General features: G+C 37.5%; 1 protein-coding gene across 1 annotated transcript in view; it reads right to left on the bottom strand.

The window, feature by feature from the left end:
- Positions 1-20550, bottom strand: part of UBE2R2 (ubiquitin conjugating enzyme E2 R2) — a 102022-nt gene that overhangs the window by 5529 nt on the left and 75943 nt on the right. The window contains exons 3-4 of the mRNA XM_026506366.4: positions 10626-10723; positions 968-1102 (exon numbers count right to left, since the gene is read on the bottom strand). Of these exons, the coding sequence (XP_026362151.1) occupies positions 968-1102; positions 10626-10723 (233 nt within the window). The remainder of the gene's footprint in view (positions 1-967; positions 1103-10625; positions 10724-20550) is intronic.

Below are 20550 nucleotides of genomic sequence, written 5' to 3'. Positions count from 1 at the left end.
ATGCCCAGATTTTACCCTTACAATCTCACTAAATGACTATGGATATGGAAGGGGGGTTTAAAGATGATTCTAGTGGGCAGAAAGCTTTGAAAACTGCTCATCTATATATTATTCAGCTATATTTCTATGCAGTTTTCCTTTTTTTTTTTTTTTTTTTTGTATATCACATGACATCGTGCTCACTAGAGTTACAAAGAGGGACTCTATTTGTATAAACTGTAGTGCTTACTAAACTATGTGCAGAATGTGCTGGAACTGTCCTTGGAGCTCTATTTTAAGGATATAAAAACATAACAGTACTAAGAGGAAGTGAATTTATTGCAATTCAAGTATCAATTCCTAGGTACTATTAAGAAGACCTTAAGTCCTACTCAGGGTATGATCGAGAGATGAATGGTTCAGCCCCAATACCTTCTACTTTTTCCTCTTTTATACAGATAGAAAAACCAAAGACCCAAAAAATTAACTGGTAAAAGGTCATCTGAGGGGTGACAGAGCTATGGGTGGATTCCAACTCTCCCAAGGAGAGGAAGCTAGAAGGGCTCTGTTAAACAATATACTAATGTTGCTGATAATGATGATACCTAGAAGATACTTGCTGCTGTGGTCAACAGGGCCAATAAACTATATGGCTTCATTAAAATTTTTAAAAACAGAATGTCCAGAATACTCTGGGTGTTTGCTACACTTAATGGACATACTGAAAGTTCTGAAATGATTCAGAGGCAAAGCTGCGAGCTTCACTGGTTCAGAACCTGGAAGTTTTGGCTGCTTCTAGTGTGTGCATTCTCAAAAGCCAAACAAACTCATTAGGCTCAGGCAGAAAGCTCTTCCCAAACAATAAATCTAATTGAGAGAAATGGAGTGGATATTTTAAGTCTGATTTAAAGCCATGGTTCTAGGATATACTTTAGTTCTGTATGAAGACCTGAAGTAATCAAACCGAAGGGAAAACAAAACACCTTACCTAATGATTTCAGCATATTCTTTGTCTTTTCCTTTACTGTCCCTCCATTTCCTGAACATAACCGAAGCATCCACATTGGCTGGGGAGAAGGTGTTGGGCTCATTGAGCAATGAGATTACACTTAACAGGATAGTCCTAGAAACAGGAGGGGGGGAAAGGGTCAGCAACCGATATTCATATTTACAGGATCCAAAAATACTATGCTTTTAAATTTAATACAATATGAGACCTTAGGGGAATAGAAATAGAATATAAAATTTTATTTTCAATACTCAGCTGGTTAGGCTAGAATAAAGCTGCTAACTAGGAGACAAAATAAAGGAAATCTGTGAGCCGAACATAAAGGTCATGTTGCAGGGCACAGAATAAACTCTGTACAGGGCATGCTCTCAAATGGCTACATGTTCCAATCTGCAGAAAGTGGAAGCTCAAAAGCTTTTCAAATTACAAATTTTGAAAACAACAAATTAAGTACAATAGGAAAAAGCAAAAGAAAACAAAATTAGCTTTTTGGGGAGATGGTAAAAATGATCCTGCTCCACACATCCACTTCTTATCATGGCTGCTAAAGAGGATCTGAAAAATGGTATTACATACAAATGTATTTATTTCCCATACTTCTGAGGGAAGAAAGACACTTAAAAGCAGGAAAATGGAGGAAAACAATAGCCCAGACAAGGAAGAACTAGTCTCTGAATGATGGAAATCTTTATTCAAAAATATTTACTTAAGTACTTAGTGTGTGCCAGAGGCACCAACTGTGATGTTGGGTGTACAACAGTGAGCAAGTTAGATGCCATCCCTTCTCTCCCAAGGTTTGTAAGTATTGTGGGAGATAAAACAGGCAATTTTCGTCTCCATATAAAAAACAGCTTAACCACACATTTTTCTGTTGGAAAAATAACCAGAACAGGTTCCAAAAAGGTTTCAAATTATTACCAAGCTTCTTTTCCCTAAAAGCTCTGTGCATGTGCATGTATGTAAGGAAAAAATGGGGAGAAAAATTAAATTTCTCTACCTTTTCTCATTGTTGCGAGGTTATAGATTGTGTTGTTGCAAAATAGCCTTTTGCTCCTGCCCCAAGCAAAAAATAAAGGGAGGGAGCCAGGCAATTAGATGTTTGATTTGATGATACCTTTTCCTAAAAAGGGTAGAGAGTTTCTGTTATGTGATTATACAAGATTATGACAAAGGCGCTTTCACAGACAACTTTCCCATCTAGTTAAAATCCATCTCTCTCTCTCTCTCTCTCTCTCTCACACACACACACACACACACACACACACACCTTTCTATTAGGTTAAGAATAACTCCTTGCCCCTCCCCACCAAGATTCTCCTGGATTTCTTCAGTAATTACATTATAAAATAAAGATTAAAAGAAACTCATCACTGCCAATGATGGGAAATGGACTGACATAACATCCTAGAAGCAAAACCTGTGTGTAGAAAATTACAAAGAACTGCCTCAGAAGAAAACATATATAAAACCTGTTAGATAAATAGGATAGGACAAAGTGTGGTATAAAGAGGAAAAAATACTTTTATTGGTCTAGATCAGCACTGAATACAACTTTCTGTGATTATGTAAATAATCTGTATTATCCAATATGATAACCACCAGCCACATGTAGCCAGTGAGCACTCTGAAAGGTAGCTTGTGCTACTGAAGAACTAATTTTTACATTTAATTTTAATTTAAACAGCTACATGCAGTTAGTGGCTACCATACTGGACAACTATTAAAATACTACAATAGGAAATACAATTTTTAAAACAGTGAATTATCAAGGTGCCTGGGTGGCTCAGATCGTTGGGCGTCTGCCTTCAGCTCAGGTCATGGTCCCAGGGTCCTGGGATCAAGCCCCGCATCGGGCTCCCCGCTTAGCGGGGAGCCTGCTTCTCCCTCTCCCTCTGATGTTACCCCTGCTTGTGCGCTCTCGCTCTGTCAAGTAAATAAAATCTTTTAAAAAAATAAAATGGTGAATTATCCATTCCTAAGAACTTTTTTTTTCAAATTTATATTCAATTAGCCAACATATACTACATCGTTAGTTTCAGATGTAGAGTTCAATAATTCATCAGTTGCATACAACACCCAGTGCTCATCAAGAACTCACTTCTGATACCATGTACTTCTACACTGAAATCCATGACGCTTTCAGAAAAAGTGTTAGGCACTATACTAGACTGTGGAAGTAGCTAACCCAGTATGTTTTCATTTCACTTCTTCCCTTCCTCTGGACAGCAGGATTTTTTTTTTTTTTTTTAATGGGAAATCCATTCTGTTGGTTCTGGTGGGGTTAATCTTCCCCAATATCATGCCACACCTTCGTACACACAACCTACCTAACCACATCAGCAGATGTATCACCAGTGCTGGCCAAAAGATTCCATCCATCTAGTCATGATGCTGGTTTTGGGGGTATGCATGTAACCCAAGATGGGCCAGTCAGAACCCTGGTAGAAATTATGATGTCCTCATCTAATAGAAAGGCAATTACTTTTTATTCTTGATTGAATTGACAACTGTGAGAATAAGGAAAGTCTGGAGCAGGTGGCCATCTTTATCACCAAGTGGTTAAGAGTCTGCCTAATAACAAGGCCAATGGAACGCAAAGCAGAATTAAGACTTTTTTCTCTAACAAAGATTCCTGATGTAATTCATATACAACACCATATTTAAACTTTCCCAACCAGTATGCTGTGGATGGGTTACAAGTAAATTACCTATTGATTCCTGTAGGTAGTTGGGTAGGTGGGACCTGGGATAACCTGAGCCTCTGCAACTACTTCTGGTCAAAGGAGCCCCTTCAGTTTACTACACTGTGATCTACAAATACAATAATTTCATTTTTATCTATGTATCATTACTGGAAAAGGTCTGGGAGTAATGTCATACATAATTTAAACTGTCTAGCATTTGTACCAAAGTAATTTAACACAGGCATTATACCCTGGAGCATGTTGTAGACAACTCTGCAAGGTAAGTATTATTAACCCTATTTTTTTAAGTTAATTTTTAAAAAATAATCTTTACACCCATCATGGGGCTTAAACTCAATACCCCAAGATCAAGAGTTGCATGCTCTTCTAAGTCAGCCAGGCACTCCTTAATCCTATTTTTATAGAAAGGAAAAAATGAACTCCTATGACAATACTAATAGAATGAGTAACACGGAACTGAATCGTGCAACTACTCAAATGGTTACATTTTTTTGTTGCCATCTTCTGTTAGTTTAAGCGTTCGAAAATCCTTATTCATTTACTGTATTTTTTTCAGAAGAAAAAAAGAAAGTAGAGAGGGTTAACAATAGGTGAATGAAAGACCAAATAACAAAACTATCAAATTAATAAACACAATGAAGAGGTCACTCATGTCCACTGAAGGGACTGGTTTCCTTCAGATCATAAACAAATGGGAAAGGGTCCAGAAAAACACTACAATTTACACTACTATGTAAATTCAGAGTTCCACATGAAGCTTTGGTTTTTAGCAGTAATATGGAGTTGCACTTGTCCATTTAGACAATTGTGTGGTGTTTAGACATAAATTTATTGGATTAGCAAAAACAGACTTTTGAGGACCCATCCCCAGACTCACTTCCTACAAAGAAAAATTCTATGCCCTTCTCTACTGCATGTTTGGAGGAACAGACAGGTCTGGTTGTCGAAGCAGTGTAAGGGTTTAACGTGTTAAAGCAGACCTAAATCCAGTAACAATTTGGGATAAAAATGAAAATCGGTTCTGAAGTGTTTTCAATTATTGCACAATTCCCAGGACCACCACCATTCCTGGATTTAGAGATACTCTAACAAATAAATGTGCTCCCTCCACCCTTGCCAGGGCAAGGGACTATGGTAGAAGTTTTCAAAATAGGGAATCTAGACCAAAATAAAAAAAACTCTCAGAGGAGAGAGGTGCAGACAAAAGGACAGTCAAAAGCTCTCCACTTTATATAGTCTTCAAATTCATTTTTTTTTTTTTTTGGTTCATAGTTCTGATCTTTTTGGTTGTTTCACAATCTTTGTCAAAGAGATGTGGCTATCCTCTTTTGCATAAAAATAAGTTTGTAAATAATAAAGACACCAAAAGAAAATGAAGACCAATTAATCACACACACACACACACACACACACACACACACACGCAATCAAAGAGCAAACTAGCAAGTTGTGAAGTTCATAGAGCCCAGACAGGTTTTAAAAACATCAAAACTAAAGTAGTATTTAAGGGAGATAAGAAATCAGAATTAGGGCACCTGGTGGCTCAGTTAGTTAAGCTTCTGCCTTTGTCTCAGGTCGTGATCCCAGGGTTCTGGGATGGAGCCCTGCGCTGGGCTTCCTGCTCACTGGGGGGCCTACTTCTCCCTCTCCCTCTGCCACTTCCCCTGCTTGTGCTCTCTTACTGTCTATCAAATAAGTAAAACAAAATCGTAAAAAAAAAAAATCAGAATTGGACATCTATGGCCCAATGAGTAATATTGTATCTGTCCCTTTTCAACATACAGACAATGGTCAATGAGTTGGGTCTGGCCTCCCATTTTTAAAGTAAGCTCTACACCCAATGTGAGGCTAGAACTCATAACCCGGAGATCAAGAGTCACATGCTCTATTAAACTGAACCAGCCAGGTGCCCCTCCACCCCACACCCACCCCAGTTTTTGACCTCTCTTTGTTAGCTACTATGTCACCACAAGTACAACTTTAGGAGGGAGAGCATAAAAACTGGCCCTAGCACAACAAATAAGACCTGGCTTATGAGTCTGCCCGGAAACTAAGCAGGCAAAGTTTGGCATTTTTCTTCAATATTATACACATATCTCCAGGCAGTGTGAGGTAGAAAGGGTTCATTCTTAAAAGCCTAAACTTACTTTGACTCTTAAAACATACACATACACAGGAAGAGAAACAGAATGACTGACTGAGATTCTTAGGTTTTACAGGCATAGCCTTATTTGATGAAAACCGATTGGCAACTACAGAGAAGTGAAGCCCAATGCCTGACTCTTCCAGTTAACCCAGGTCCTTTTAATCTCTCATTTATGCCATTTCAAAAGATGGACCCGTAACACCAGATGACCCAGTTAAAATTCAGTCCTTATTATGTATCTTCAAGATGGGAGAGGAATTTAAAGAGGACATCACGGCAAAGAAATCTGTCATGAGTGGGAAAATATGACCGTTTTTTTTTTTTTAAGATTTTCAAAAAAAAATTTTATTTGAGTGCACGTGCAAAAGGAGAGGAAGAGGGAGAAACAGACTCCACACTGAGCAGGAAGCCTGATGCAGGGCTCCATCCCAGGACCCCAGGATCACAGCCCGAGCCAAAGGCAGAAACTAAACAGGCACCCTGAAAATGAGACAGTTTCATGGGTCATATATTAACAGTTTTTCTCTATGCCTCTAAAGCAACTAACAAATTTAATACTTCCTCCATGCAATCCTGGAGCTACTGCTGGCTGATATATCCCTGAAAACACATGGCAGGAATGAGAGTCTCAGATTAAAATACACAAAAACACAAAATCGGAACATTTCAAGAAGGAAATTTTTTAGGGGCGCCTGGGTGGCACAGCGGTTAAGCGTCTGCCTTCGGCTCAGGGCGTAATCCCGGCGTTGTGGGATCGAGCCCCGCATCAGGCTCCTCCGCTATGAGCCTGCTTCTTCCTCTCCCACTCCCCCTGCTTGTGTTCCCTCTCTCGCTGGCTGTCTCTATCTCTGTCAAATAAATAAATAAAATCTTTAAAAAAAAAAAATACAGGTTGAGGCTGAAAAATCAAGTAATAGGATAAATATAGGTTAAAGGTACAAATAACCAGCTATAACTGTGTTGTATAAGGAATATGAGGGATGAAAAAGTAGAAATATATGAATTTTGCTAATGATCATAAAAGATCCTGTGCAAAAGAAGTGGTCTTTGATATATTCGTGCACCTGGGGGTATATAAAGTATCAGATCAGGTCTCCTTTCCAGCATCCCTTTTCACAATTGCTCTTTACAAAAGGCATGCATACCTTCCACACATCCCAAATATTCCTAGGATGCATTGTCCAGATGTAATAAAATGTAAAGTGTATAAAAGAAAGAGAAATTTACACATAAAGCCAATAGTTTTTCCTTTCTCATAAATAATCCTGTTAAAAGTGTAGAATGATGTTTTAAAAAAGTATTTTGGTATGTGATGGAGTACAATAAATTCAGACATGTATAGATAGGGGCTGCTGGAATTACATTTTCATTAAAAGGAACTTACTAATTCCACCTCTCATTATTATTAAGAAATGCATTATCCCTGAGGAAGAGTCCCATTAAAGTAAAGCATAAAGTATGGGGAATATGTGGTGATTCCTAATTTCATAGACATAATAAATTTTGGCAAAGTTCTATGCCTGATCTATCTGAGAATTAGAATTCATAAGCAAGATGGTTGTCAAGGTGAGGTATATCAACACACTTATTTGAATTAAAAAAGGGAGACACTTTTTTCTGATTTAAAAAATATATGGGCTAGATGTATAGAAATCCAAAATATATTTATTTTCTCAATTCTTTCTAAGTATACTATATTGAACAAGGTACCTAAAGGAATGAGTAATCAGCATAATTAACACATGATCAACAGTAATCTGATATGCTTGAACAGACTCTTTGGTATACACTTCCCAGAAGGTGAGAAGTAACTAACTTGGTAGAAACCAGTAAGAAATCCTTATGTAAGTCAAGAAGCTTCCCACTTTCCATTTTTAACAAATGTAGAGTTCCTAGTTAAGTTACTAGCTTTTCAGATCATTAAAAATGACTAACAAAGGGGCACTGGGGTGGCTCAGTCAGTTGAGTATCTGACTCTTGGTTTCAGGTCAGGTCAGATCTCAGGGTTGTGAGACTTAGCCCCGTGTGGGGCTCTGTACTGGGCATGGAGCCTCCTTAAGATTCTCTCTCCCTCTTTAAAGAAAAAAGATGTACAAAATGATTGAATAAATAAATGTATAAATACATACATATATACATATTTAGGTATTGATTTTAATCAATCTCCTGTGCAGAAGATTTTGAAATAATTTATACAGATATCTCAGCCTCATGGAAGTGTAATTCCCATTCCTTATGTGTTGGCTGCACCTATAACTTCCATCAAAAGAGTACAGAATGGAAAGGGGAAAACAAGGAACTTTACATGGGAGAAACCTAAAAACGAGTCCCAGCCAGGTGATGAATGTTAACATCAACAGTGGTAAGTCATGCTGATATTATGTACCCTTAATACAAGGTGATGACAATATATTTTACCTTCATGGTCTTCCTATCCAGTACTCATTACCCTACTCTAATAACCAGGAAGACATCAGAAAATTCCCAACCGGGGGACATTTTTACAATAACTGATCAGTACTCCTCAAAATTGTCCAGGTCATGAAAAACAAGGAAAGTCTGAAACTGTCACAGTTGCCTAAGGAGACATGCTTCTTAAATATAACTTGGTATCATGCATGGAATTCTAGAGAACTATCTTACTATCTTCACATTTTCAAAAATCTAAAACTGTTCTAAAATTTTAAAAGTCATTTAAAAGAGAAAACCTCGATAACAAAACCACAATGAAGTACCATGTCCCCCCACGAGGATGGTTATAATAACACAGATAATTACAAGTGTTAACAAAGATGTGGAGAAACAAATTCTCACTGTTGGTAGGAACGTACTATTTAGTGCAGCCATGTTGGAAAACACTCTGGCAATTCCTCAAAAAGTTGAACACTGAGTTATCATATGACCCAGCAATTCTATTCCTGGGTATATATCCAAGGGAATAAAAACGTGTATATGTAAAAACTTGTACATGATGTTTATAGCAGCATGATTCATAACAGCCAAAAAGTGGAAACAACCCAAAGGGACACTGAATGATGAATGGATAAACAACGTGTGGTATAAGCGTTCAATGGAATTATTATTCAGCCATAAAAAGGTATGAAGTACTGATTAATGCTACAACAAAGATGAACCTTGAAAAAAATGCTAAGTTAAAGAAGCCAATCACAAAAATACTACATACTGAATGACACTATTCCTGCAAAATATCCAAATAGGTAAATCTATAGAGACAAAAAGTAGACTGGTGGTTTCCTAGGGTTGCAGGTAGAAGTGTGGGGGTGGGAGTTGAAGGATAACAGATATGAGTTTCTTTAGAGGTGATAAAAATGTTCACGGGGCACCTCAGTGGCTGAGTCGGCTTGGTGTCCGACTCTTGATCTCAGCTCAGGTCTTGATCTCAGGGTCGTGAGTTTAAGCCCTGCATTGGGCTCCACACTGGGCATAGAGCCTACTTAAAAAAAAAGAAAAGAAAAATTCTAAAATTGATTGTGGGGATACTTGTACGACTCTACTTACATTAAAGAACAGTGAATTGTACACATAAAATGGGAGAATGGTTGGGCATGGGAATTATATCACAGTAAAACGGTTTTGTTTTTTTAAAGACTGACAATTGATCATTGTGATTTTTGCCAAATAACTTAGAATGAATTAAAAGCATTTAGTTTCACTGCCATATAAAATTTTATTCCATTGTCATATGTAAATACGGTCTCAATCATTGCATCTAATACGTCTGTTTATGTTATATATATTAGAATATATAATGTATATTACTCATACATTATGTATACATATGAAATTGAAGCTGTATTTCTGCCTCATTTTTTTTATAATGATTTTTTTTTAAGATTTTATTTATTTATTCGAAAGAGATAGAGACAGCCAGCGAGAGAGGGAACACAAGCAGGGGGAGTGGGAGAGGCACCAAAAGAACCCTGCACCTAAAAACATGCAACAGTGGGGGCACCTGGCTGGCTCAGTTGGTAGAGCATGCGACTCTTTGTTTTGGAGTTGTAAATTCAAGCCCCACGTTGGGTGTAGAGATTTCTCAAAATAAAATTAAAAAACAAACAAACAAACAAAAACCTATAAAAACATGCAACAGTGTACATAGTTTTTCAAAATTCTTTTAAGGGTTAGGTGACTAACTCCGAAACATACAGACCACTACTCCAAACAAACAAGTGGTTAAATATCCATCTATTTATAGACTGATTAACAGATGAATAATCTTAACATTGCACTGTGTGTTAGTTAACTAAATAGAATTTAAATAAAAATTAGAGAAGAAAAAAAGGATAATCAAAGGGAATCAAAGAAATACACAAGCCCTTCAAATCATTAAGAAACATTCACACACATATAAAACAAACAAAAAATAACAATGGAAGGTCTTTTAAAAGTAATAAGTACATGAAGTCAATTGAGTTTGTAAAGACAGATTTTTCTGCAAAATATAATAAGAATCCTAGAATAAGGAAGCAACCAATCCAAACATGGAAATCATGAGATCCAAAGATGCAGGATGGAACTTACAATAATTTAAAAGGAAGAATTCAGACTAGAAAAATCTTCTAAGAGGAACATAAAGAAATGAGTGACATATGCCATTACTGCTCTGTAAATATGACTCTGCAAAATGATGCATACGTGTTACTTTAAGCTCTAGCAGAAGACAAAACAACCAAGTACAGAAAGGATTCTTTTATATTTGTTAAAAGATAATATCCAATCTTCAGAACCACCTAAAAGCCAGATTATTCCTTACGTAAACCCTTACCTGACATTCTGAGTAGGATTCCACCTTTCAGAGGGCAGTTCTCCACTCTGTGGGTCATCTACAGGCGGATGAAGAATCGAAATGCATACGTCTCCATTCTATGAGACACAAACATCACATTCAGTAAATACTCAAAAATATGATGTAAAAAGGGACATCACTTCTGCTGAAGTTTCTTTTATTCCTAGAAAACTTGTTCTCTCATCATTAGGGGAGAAAACAATTCTGCTTTTTCTTCATCTTTGCAATCAATGTTGAAGATTTTTTTTTAAAAGACTTTATATATTTATTTGTGAGAGAAAGAGAGAGTGAGCTAGAGGGAGAGAAAGAGAATCTGAAGCAGACTCTGCCCTGATCGCAGAGCCCAATGAGGGGTTCAATCCCACGACCATGAGATCATGTCCTGAACCAAAACCAAGAGTCAACCACTCAATCAACTGAGGCACCCAGGCACCCCAACACTGAAGAATTATTAAACAGTTTTTGTATTATAAATATTAGTTCTGACCAATCTGCAAGATGTATTTCTTAGTTAAAAAAGAAGCACTACGTTTGTAGCACCATGCTTCTAAAAAAACTCAATTAAAAATAGAGAGGGGCACCTGGGTGGCTCAGTCGGTGGAGCGTTTGACTCTTGATTCTGGCTCAGGTCATAATCTTGGGGTTGTGGAATCAAGCCCCACACTGGGAATCAAGCCCCACACTGCCCTTCACCCTACCCCTCCCCCCACACCGTTCATGCTCATGTGCTCTAGCTCTCTTCTCTTTCTGTAAAAAATCTTTCAAAAACAGACAAATATGACGAACTGAGATTCAAGAGTCTTGAGAAACAACTAAGTATCTTTATTTTCAGACACATGTGAACCTAAAGTATATAAAAAGACCCCCCCCCCCACAATTTGACCTTGCTTAAAATCTGTCCAGAGAGATGCTAAAATCACCTTTAACATCAACGGTTTCAATAATTATGGTTCACATAAACTGAAAACATGTCTCCCAACAACCGAACTATAACTCCCTCAGGATGTGGATAAAATTCCCTACTTTTTTGGGTAAGATTTTATTTATTTATTTGAGAGAGAGAGAGCACGCAAATGAGCAGGAGCAGAGTGGGGAGCAGAGGGAGAGGGAAAAGCAGACTCCCCGCTGAGCAGGGAGCCTGACACAGGCTTCAACCCAGGACCCTGGGATCATAACTTGAGCTGAAGGCAGATGCGTAACTGACTGAGCCACTCAGGCATCCTTGGTTCGTTCATACATTTAAATTACAGGACCTAATCCATATGTACATTTAGCTTAAGTCAAACACATACGGATTGCCTACTATATGCATCATAGACCATTATTCAATAGAAAAGACTGAATAAGATATAGTCACCAATCTCAGTCTAAAATGAAAGACTCAAAATTCTAAATAGAGATATAACTAAAGTATAAAAATCTTACATATATAACCCAAATTTAGACATACACACAAAATACACAACCATATCAAGATAACAGAACATTTTAAAAAAGAGAATAAAATTTTAATAAAATACCAAATACTAAATTCTAAAACTTGTTAGATGCCATGAGGAAGGTAAAAAAAGCACAACAGAAACAAGGAGAGAGAAACTTAGGGTATATTTGGATAGAGGACACCTGCCACATGGTGTGGAAGATGAACTACAGGCTTAGAGTCTGAGAAAGCTTTGAGATGGGTCTTGAACAGTAAGTACAATTTTAACAACCTAGAGGAAATTTAGACATGAGTTAGCCCAGAGAAATAAACCAACATCATAAACAGAATATGCTTGGGTAGTTGTGTTTGTTTTGCATTGGTGCCATAAAAAAAAAAAATCACAAAAATTGTTTTATACTTTTGTAGGTCAAAACCTGACACTGCTCTCACAAGGCTAAATTTAATGTGTCAGCAGCAATGAACTCTTTTCTGAAGCCTCTCAGAAAAAAATCTCTTTCCTTGTCCTTTCTAAGCTTCTAATGGCCACCCACACTCCTTTGCTCTTGGTCCCCCCTCCTCCATCCTCAAAGCAAGCAGTGTTGCATTTCTCTGGGCCTTTCTTCCATAGTCACATCTCACACTCTCATTTTCTGCCTACCTCTTCGAAAGGACTCTTTGGGTTACATCGGGGCCACCTGGATAATCCAGAATAATCTCTTTATTTTTAAGGTCAGCTAATGATTATCAACTTTAATTTTTCTTTACATATAAGCTAACATATCACAGGTTCCAGGGATTGGGATGTGGACTTCTCCAAAGGACCATTATTCTACCTACCACAGTAGTGAAGAACCCACTTGTAATGAAAAATAGAGTACAAAAATTAGACCAGAGGAATATGTTACTTTGTTCTGAGTTTAATAACTACATACACAAAATTTCTGAGCAGTGGAATGACATACACAGATTTGTACTTAGAAACAACATTAAAAGATGGGCATCTCAACTGATGCAAGCATTTGACAAAATCCAAAACTTTTTCATAAAAACACTCGAAAAACTATAAATAGAAGGGAAGTATTTTAATATTGTAAAGGGAATTAAAAAGAAAACAACAACACAGCTAGTCTTACACTAAATGGTGAAATCTTTTTTCTTAAGATCAAGAACAGGACAAGGATAACCATTTTTACCACTGCTATTTAATACTGTCCTGGAAGTTCTAGCCAGAGCATTAAACAAGAAAAAGGAATAAAAGGCATACAAACTGGAAAGGAAGAAGTACAATTTTTTTCAAAAATGACAAAGAAAATTCCAAAGAATTCACAAGCTACCTACTAAAGCAAATAAACAAATTCAGCAAAGTTGTAGGATATAAGATCAACACTCAAAAATCAGAATCACCTCTCTATACCAGAAATAACCTAAACAGGGTAACTTAAAAAGGATATTAAGAAAAGAATTCCATTTACAATGGCATCTGAAAGAATAAAATACCGAGGAATAAATCTAACCAAGGAGGTGAAAGATTTGTACACAGAAAACTATAAAACACTGCTCAATTAAAGATCTAAGTAAAGAGAAAAACATCCTGTTGTTAGTGAGTAAAAAGACTAAATAGTAACATAGCAACATTCCCCTATTTGATCTACAGATTGAAATCCTAATAAAATCCCTCACTTCCCTTTTTCCAGAAATTGAGAAAATGATCCAAAAATTTATACAGAATTTAAGGGACCCACAACAGCAAAAACAATCTTAAAAAAGAAGAGTAAAGGGGAGCCTGGGTGGCTCAGCCAGTTAAGCATCTGATCTCAGGGTCCTGGTATTGGGACCCACATCGGGCTCTACACTCAGCGCAGAGTCTGCTGGTCGCTCTGCCCCTCTCCCGGCTCATGCACAGAGACTCTCTCTCTCTCTCAAATAAATAAAATCTTCAAAAAAAAAAGAGTAAAGTCAGAACTCACACTTCCTGATTTCAAAACTTAGTATAAAGCTAAAGTCAACAAGACAGTTTAGGACTGGCATAATGATAGACCTACAGACCAACAGACTAGAACTGAGAGTCCCTAAATAAATCCATATATCTATGGCCAAATGATTTTTGACAAGGATGCTAAGTCCATTCTATGGGGAAATAATAGTCTCTTCAACAAATGATGGCAGGATAACTGGAATTCCAAAAACAAGAATGAAGTTGGATTTGTACCTTACACCATATACAAAATTAACTCAAAATGGAACAAAGATCTAAGAGCTAAAATCATAAAATTCTTTAAAAACAAAACCGGGGCGCCTGGGTGGCTCAGTTGGTTAAGTGACTCTTGATTTCAGCTCAGGTCATGATCTCAGGGTTATGAGATCAAGCCCTGCGTTGAGCTCCCACTGGGCTTGGAGCCCGCTTAAGATTCTCTCTCTCGTCCTCTCCGTCTGTCCCTCTCCTCTCCTTCTCTAAAAACAAAACAAAACATAGGGGCAAATATTCATGACCTTCGATATGGCAATATATTCTTAGGTAGGACACCAAAAGCATGAGCAACAAATAAAGATAAACCAGACTTCACCGAAATGAACAACTTTTATGCAAAGGACACTATCAAGAAAATGATTTTAAAAAGTCCTATAGATAATGAAGGAAATATCTCCATGTTACATATTTGATAAGGGTTTAATATTCTTAATTATATAGAACTCCCGCAACTCAAAGACAAAAAGACAAACCAGCCAATTAAAAAAATGGGCAAAGGACTTGAACAAGCATTTCTCCAAAGATGATACATAAATGGCCAATAAGCATGAAAGGATGCTCAACATTATTAGTCAGTAGGGAAATGCAAATCAAAATGACAGTAAAATATCACTTCACATTCCCTTGTGATGGCCAGAATTAAAACAAAAATTAAAAATAAGTATTAGTGAGGATGTGGAGAAACAGAAACCCTCATACATTGCTGATGGGAATATGAAATGGTTCATCTGCTGTAGACCATCTGGTCATTCCTCAAAAAGTAAAACAGAATTACCATTTGATCCCATAATTCTACTAGGTATACAAGCAAGAGAACTGAAAAAAGTATTGAAGCAAGTACGTATATACACATGGTCACAGCAGCACTACTCACACATCCAAAAGATGGACAAAGTTCAGATGTCCATCAATAGATGGATGGATACAATGGAGTATCATCCAGCCATAAAGATAAATGAAGTATTGGGGCCCCTGCATGGCTCAGTCGATTCAGCAGCCAACTTGTGGTTTCGACTCAGGTTATGATCCGGCAGTCGTGAGATTGAGCCCTGTATCCGGCTCTGTGCTTAACATGGAATCTGCTTCAGATTCTCTCTCCCTCTCCTCTAGCTTGTGTTCTCTCTCAAATGAATGAATAAAATCTTTTTTTAAAAAATGAAGTACTGATACACAATAAACATGGAGGAACTTCCAAAACATTAGGCTAAGTGAAAGCCAGAGACAAAAGGTCACATATTGTATGCTTCCCTTTATAAGAAATATCCAGAATAGATAAATACACAGAGACAGAAAGCTGGGGGCATGGTTGTCAGAGACTAGGACTAGGGGAAAATGGGAATGGGGAGAAACTGTGTTGTAAGGTGTTTTATGCAGGAGTGATGGAAATACTTTACAAATAGAGATGATAGTTGCACAACACTGGGATCATGTATTAAAGGCCACTGAATTATGTTCACTTTTTTTTTTTTTAAGATTTTATTTATTTATTCGACAGAGATAGAGACAGCCAGTGAGAGGGGGAACACAAGCAGGGGGAGTGGGAGAGGAAGAAGCAGGCTCATAGCGGAGGAGCCTGACGTGGGGCTCGATCCCAGGACCCTGGGATCATGCCCTGAGCCAAAGGCAGACGCTTAACCGCTGTGCCACCCAGGCGCCCCTATGTTCACTTTAAATGGTTCATTTTATGTATGTGAATTTCACCTCATAAATTATTTTTATTTATTATAGCTATTATTTTTAAAGCATGGTGGAAGTTCTAGGTCTCCAGAAAGGCAGTTCTTTTCCTCTTTTTTAAGATTTTATTTATTTGAGGGGCGCCTGGGTGGCATAGTCGTTAAGTGTCTGCCTTCGGCTCAGGGCGTGATCCCAGAGTCCTGGGATCAAGCCCCACATCAGGCTCCTCTGCTGAGAGCCTGCTTCATCCTCTCCCACTCCCCCTGCTTGTGTTCCCTCTGTTACTGTCTCTCTGTCAAATAAATAAATAAAATCATTAAAAAAAAAAAGATTTTATTTATTTGAGAGCGTTTGCACACGAGGTGGTGGGAAGGTGTGGGGGACAGAGGGAGAAACAGACTCCCCGCTGAGCAGGGAGCCTGACATGGGGCTCAATCTCAGGACCCTGAGATCATGACCTGAGCCGAAGGCAGATGCCTAATTGACTGTGCCAACCAGGTGCGCCCAGAAAGGCAGTTCTAAATGTAAAATGAAGGCTATCTGGCCGAGGCCCCCTCCAAATCCATTTAAACTAAAATCTCCAGTATTTTAACAACTTCTCCCCAGGATTCTGATATGCAACCAAATTTGGGCACATCACTGCCTAGGGAAATCTCTTCCCTGTACCTTAAAGTTAGAGAGAATGCATAAGATATGCAAATCCACGAATATAGCTACATAATATACATTAAATCCTGCTTGTCAAAGACTATTTACAAACCAGAGCCCAGCTCTACAGAAGTACAAATTTGGTGGCCTAAATATTATGATGTTCTAAATGATAGCTAACGTACCTATACTGAAATCCTTCAGGTTTGTATACCCTCACAGAGCAAACTAGTGTCCTTATTTAAATTTTTTTGAAGAAAAACTATAAGGAAAAATGAAAAATCCAAATAAAGCATAATGAAGAATTCGAACTTTTAATAATGTATATTATTAAATTGCATTTGCTAGGTAAAATTTCAACACCAAATCAGAATCAAAATCCTCTGGTTTCTGGTTGACTTTCTATCTTATTCATTTGATTCATATAAACCAAGATGAAAGTCACACAGGAACATTCTACAAAACTTTAATGATTTAGAAATAAAGAATATTTTACAAGTCGAATAATGATGACTTGTTTTAATTATGGAAACAATTTAAAAAACAAATATATTTTACTGGGTACAAAAGAAAAGTTATGTCAAATTATCTTAGTAGCTAAAGCAAACAAAATATTTTAGGTTACACACTTTTGATTAGCACATAAGAAAGCATTCTGTTCATCTGAAGAATCTTTAAATGAATTCAAAGAGAAACGTTTTATGCAGGTCCATTTTTAAAGACCACTGAGTAAAATTATGTAAATTTTTAATGTTCATCAAATGCACACTTTAAAAAGTGATAATAATAAATACTGATAAGAAAATTTTAACAAGCACTCAGCATCTTTATGTAGATTAAAACCACAGAGTTCAGGCATGCTTCAATGATTTAATAACATAATACAGAAATAGAATTTGTCTCACCTCTATAGAGGAACAGAGAGCAGCTATGGACAAGTAATGTATGTTTTAACTTCCCCATTCCACACTTTACTGCAAATAAAGTCTGTAGTTTACTTAACAGTATTGTACCAAAGTTAATTTCTTAGTTTTGATGAATGTACTATTCTTGTATAAGATGTTAACATTAGAGAAACCTAAGTAAAAGTTATATGAGAACTTTCTGTACTATTCTGGAAACGTAAGTCTAAAATTATTTAAGAAGTGGGTTTATATTTCATTTTAATTTTTTTAAAAGATCATACACACACACATTTTTAAGATTTTATTTCTTTATTTGACAGAGAGATAGAGCCAGAGAGCACAAGCAGGGAGAGGGGCAGAGGGAGAAGGAGAAGTAGGCTCCCCACAAGCAGGGAGCCCAACTTGGGGCTCCATCCCAGAACCCCTGGATCATGACCTGAGTCGAAAGCAGACACTTAACCGAATGAGCCACCCAGGCGCCCAAGACGTGGGTTTAACATTTTTAGTATGTTTATAACACCTAGAGATTAAAATGCTTTCACTTTAATGAAAATTTTAAACGTTTTAGAATTTTTAAATTTTTATTTAAATTTTATATGAAGTAAGTTTAAGAATAATGAACTTTAAGCAGTTTATCCTAGCACTGAAAAATCATCAGAGAACATAATATTACAACTTTATTTGTAATCAATTTTAATAGGACTTCTTTGGTTTCATTACTTGATTCCTGGGTGGAATGACAAAGTAAATTCCCAGAGAAATCACAGAAAAACCACAGCTCTATTAGATAATTCCACCAAAAAGGGAAATTTAATAATTTAAGAGAAAGAAATGTACATTAAATGAGCAAAGAAGATGGAGCAGAACTAGGTGAGCTATCATTTGTTGCATTATCTAACAATTTTACAGAGCGTTATCAAATAAGAAGGGAGTAAACCCTTATTTTAAAACATCTTGCTATTTAAAGGGTTCAAATGTACTTCCTAATTATACCCGCTGTGAACATAGTGGTGTACACAAAGCACAGAAAGACCATACATGGATGGGAAGGGAGGAATGGTTGAAAAAGATAGGTATCTGGGATGGTTTATTTTGTATGTCAACTTGACAGGGCTAAGGGATGCTCAGACAGCTGGTAAAACATTACCTCTGGATGTTATGTCAGGATGTTTCCAGAAGAAATTAATATTTCTATCAGTAGACTAAGTAAAGAATATCCACCATAATGGGGATAGGGATCCTACTGGGGCAAGCAGCATCCAATCTGATGAGGGCCTGAATAGAACAAAAAGGCAAAGGACAAATTCTCCTAAGCTGGAACACTGCCAACTCTGGGTTTTTGGGCCTTGGTACTCTAGGATTTGCACCAGCAGCTCCCTAGTTCCCGGGCCTTTGGATTCAGTCCAAATTATATCTCAGCCTTCCCAGTTCTACAGCTTGCAGAGATTGTGCAATTTCTCAGAGTTTATAACGATGTGAGCTAACTTGCATAATAAACCTCCTCTAATATGTGTCTCTACATATGCTATTGGTTCTGTCTCTCTGGAGAACCCTGACTAATACAGTATTACTATTGCTTTTACCTGGTCTTCTCTGTATAATATTAAAATATAATTTATGATTACAGCTTTACTGTAGAGGACTCTTGTCATATGCAGTTCTTTCAATTTCTGAAAAGCTGATAATGGCATATCATCCATTTAAATTATTACAAAGATCATAAACTATGTGTAATTAGGCCATTCACCACTCACAAAGCCTAAATTTTATTATTCTAAAAAGTTATGGTTCTCTGCAGAGAACTTTGGCAAAAAACTTTATACAAGATACCAGAGGGCTAGCTCGCTCTCTACTTAAGCCATGTGAGGTCAAAGAGATAAGCCACAAGAGTCTTCAGAACCCAACCGTGCTGGTACCTTGATGTTGGACTTCTACTTTCCTAACCTGTGAAAAAATAAATTTCTTTTCTTTAAGCCATCCCCTATATGATATTGTTATGGCAGCCCAAGCTAAGACAACATGTCTTAGGAAAAGCCTATTAAAACAGTAGGATCTTAAAAATACTATATCCTAGGGCGCCTAGGTGGCTCAGTTGTTAAACATCTGCCTTCGGCTCAGGGCATGATCCAGGGTCCTGGGATCGAGCCCCACATCGGGCTCCCTGCTCTGCTGGGAGCCTGCTTCTTCCTCTCCCACTCCCCCTGCTTGTGTTCCCTCTCTCGCTGGCTGTCTCTCTCTCTGTCAAATAGATAAATAAAAATCTTTAAAAAAAAATACTATATCCTAAAGATCATCAAATACTGTGTGTTTTCCATTCAATTTTGCAGTGAACCTAAAACTACTCTAAAAAATCAATCTATTCTAAAAAATAATAATTTTTTTCAGGATTTTTATTTATTTATCTGACAGATAGAAAGAGCACAAGCAGGCAGAACAGGAGGCAGAGGGAGAGGGAGAAGCAGGCTCTCCACCTAGCAGAGAACCCGATGTGGGGATCGATCCCAGGACTCTGGGATCACAACCTGAGCCAAAGGCAGACACTTAAGTGACTGAGCCACCCAGGCGCCCCTTAAAAAACTTATCTACCTATCTATCTATTTATTTAATTATTTATTTTCTTAAAAAAATTTTTTTTAAAGATTTTATTTATTCATTTGAGAGAGAGAGAGAGCGCGCACGAGCACACAAGCAGGAGGAGAGGCAGAGGGAGAGGGAGAAGCAGACTCCCTGCAGAGCCAGGCAGGAGCCCGATGTGGGGCTCAATCCCAGGACCTGGAGATCATGACCTGGGCCAAAGGCAGATGCCCAACCATCTGAGCCACCCAGGCACCCCCCCCCCAAATTTGTTTAATAAATGATAAAGAACAAGGAGATTCTGAGTTGCCGTAGCTATAAAATTCAGAGTGAATTACAGTATGTATGAAAACCTCATTTTAATACATGGTCTGTGGGGAAATGGAGTTTGCTGGTTGTCTACTTTGAAAATGCAGTTACCTGTAACCAGGA

Source organism: Ursus arctos, unplaced genomic scaffold (genome assembly GCF_023065955.2).
Source record: "Ursus arctos isolate Adak ecotype North America unplaced genomic scaffold, UrsArc2.0 scaffold_18, whole genome shotgun sequence".
NCBI lineage: Eukaryota > Metazoa > Chordata > Mammalia > Carnivora > Ursidae > Ursus > Ursus arctos.
Note: the sequence above shows the minus strand (reverse complement) of the source record. Positions and strands in the feature narration are given on the sequence as shown.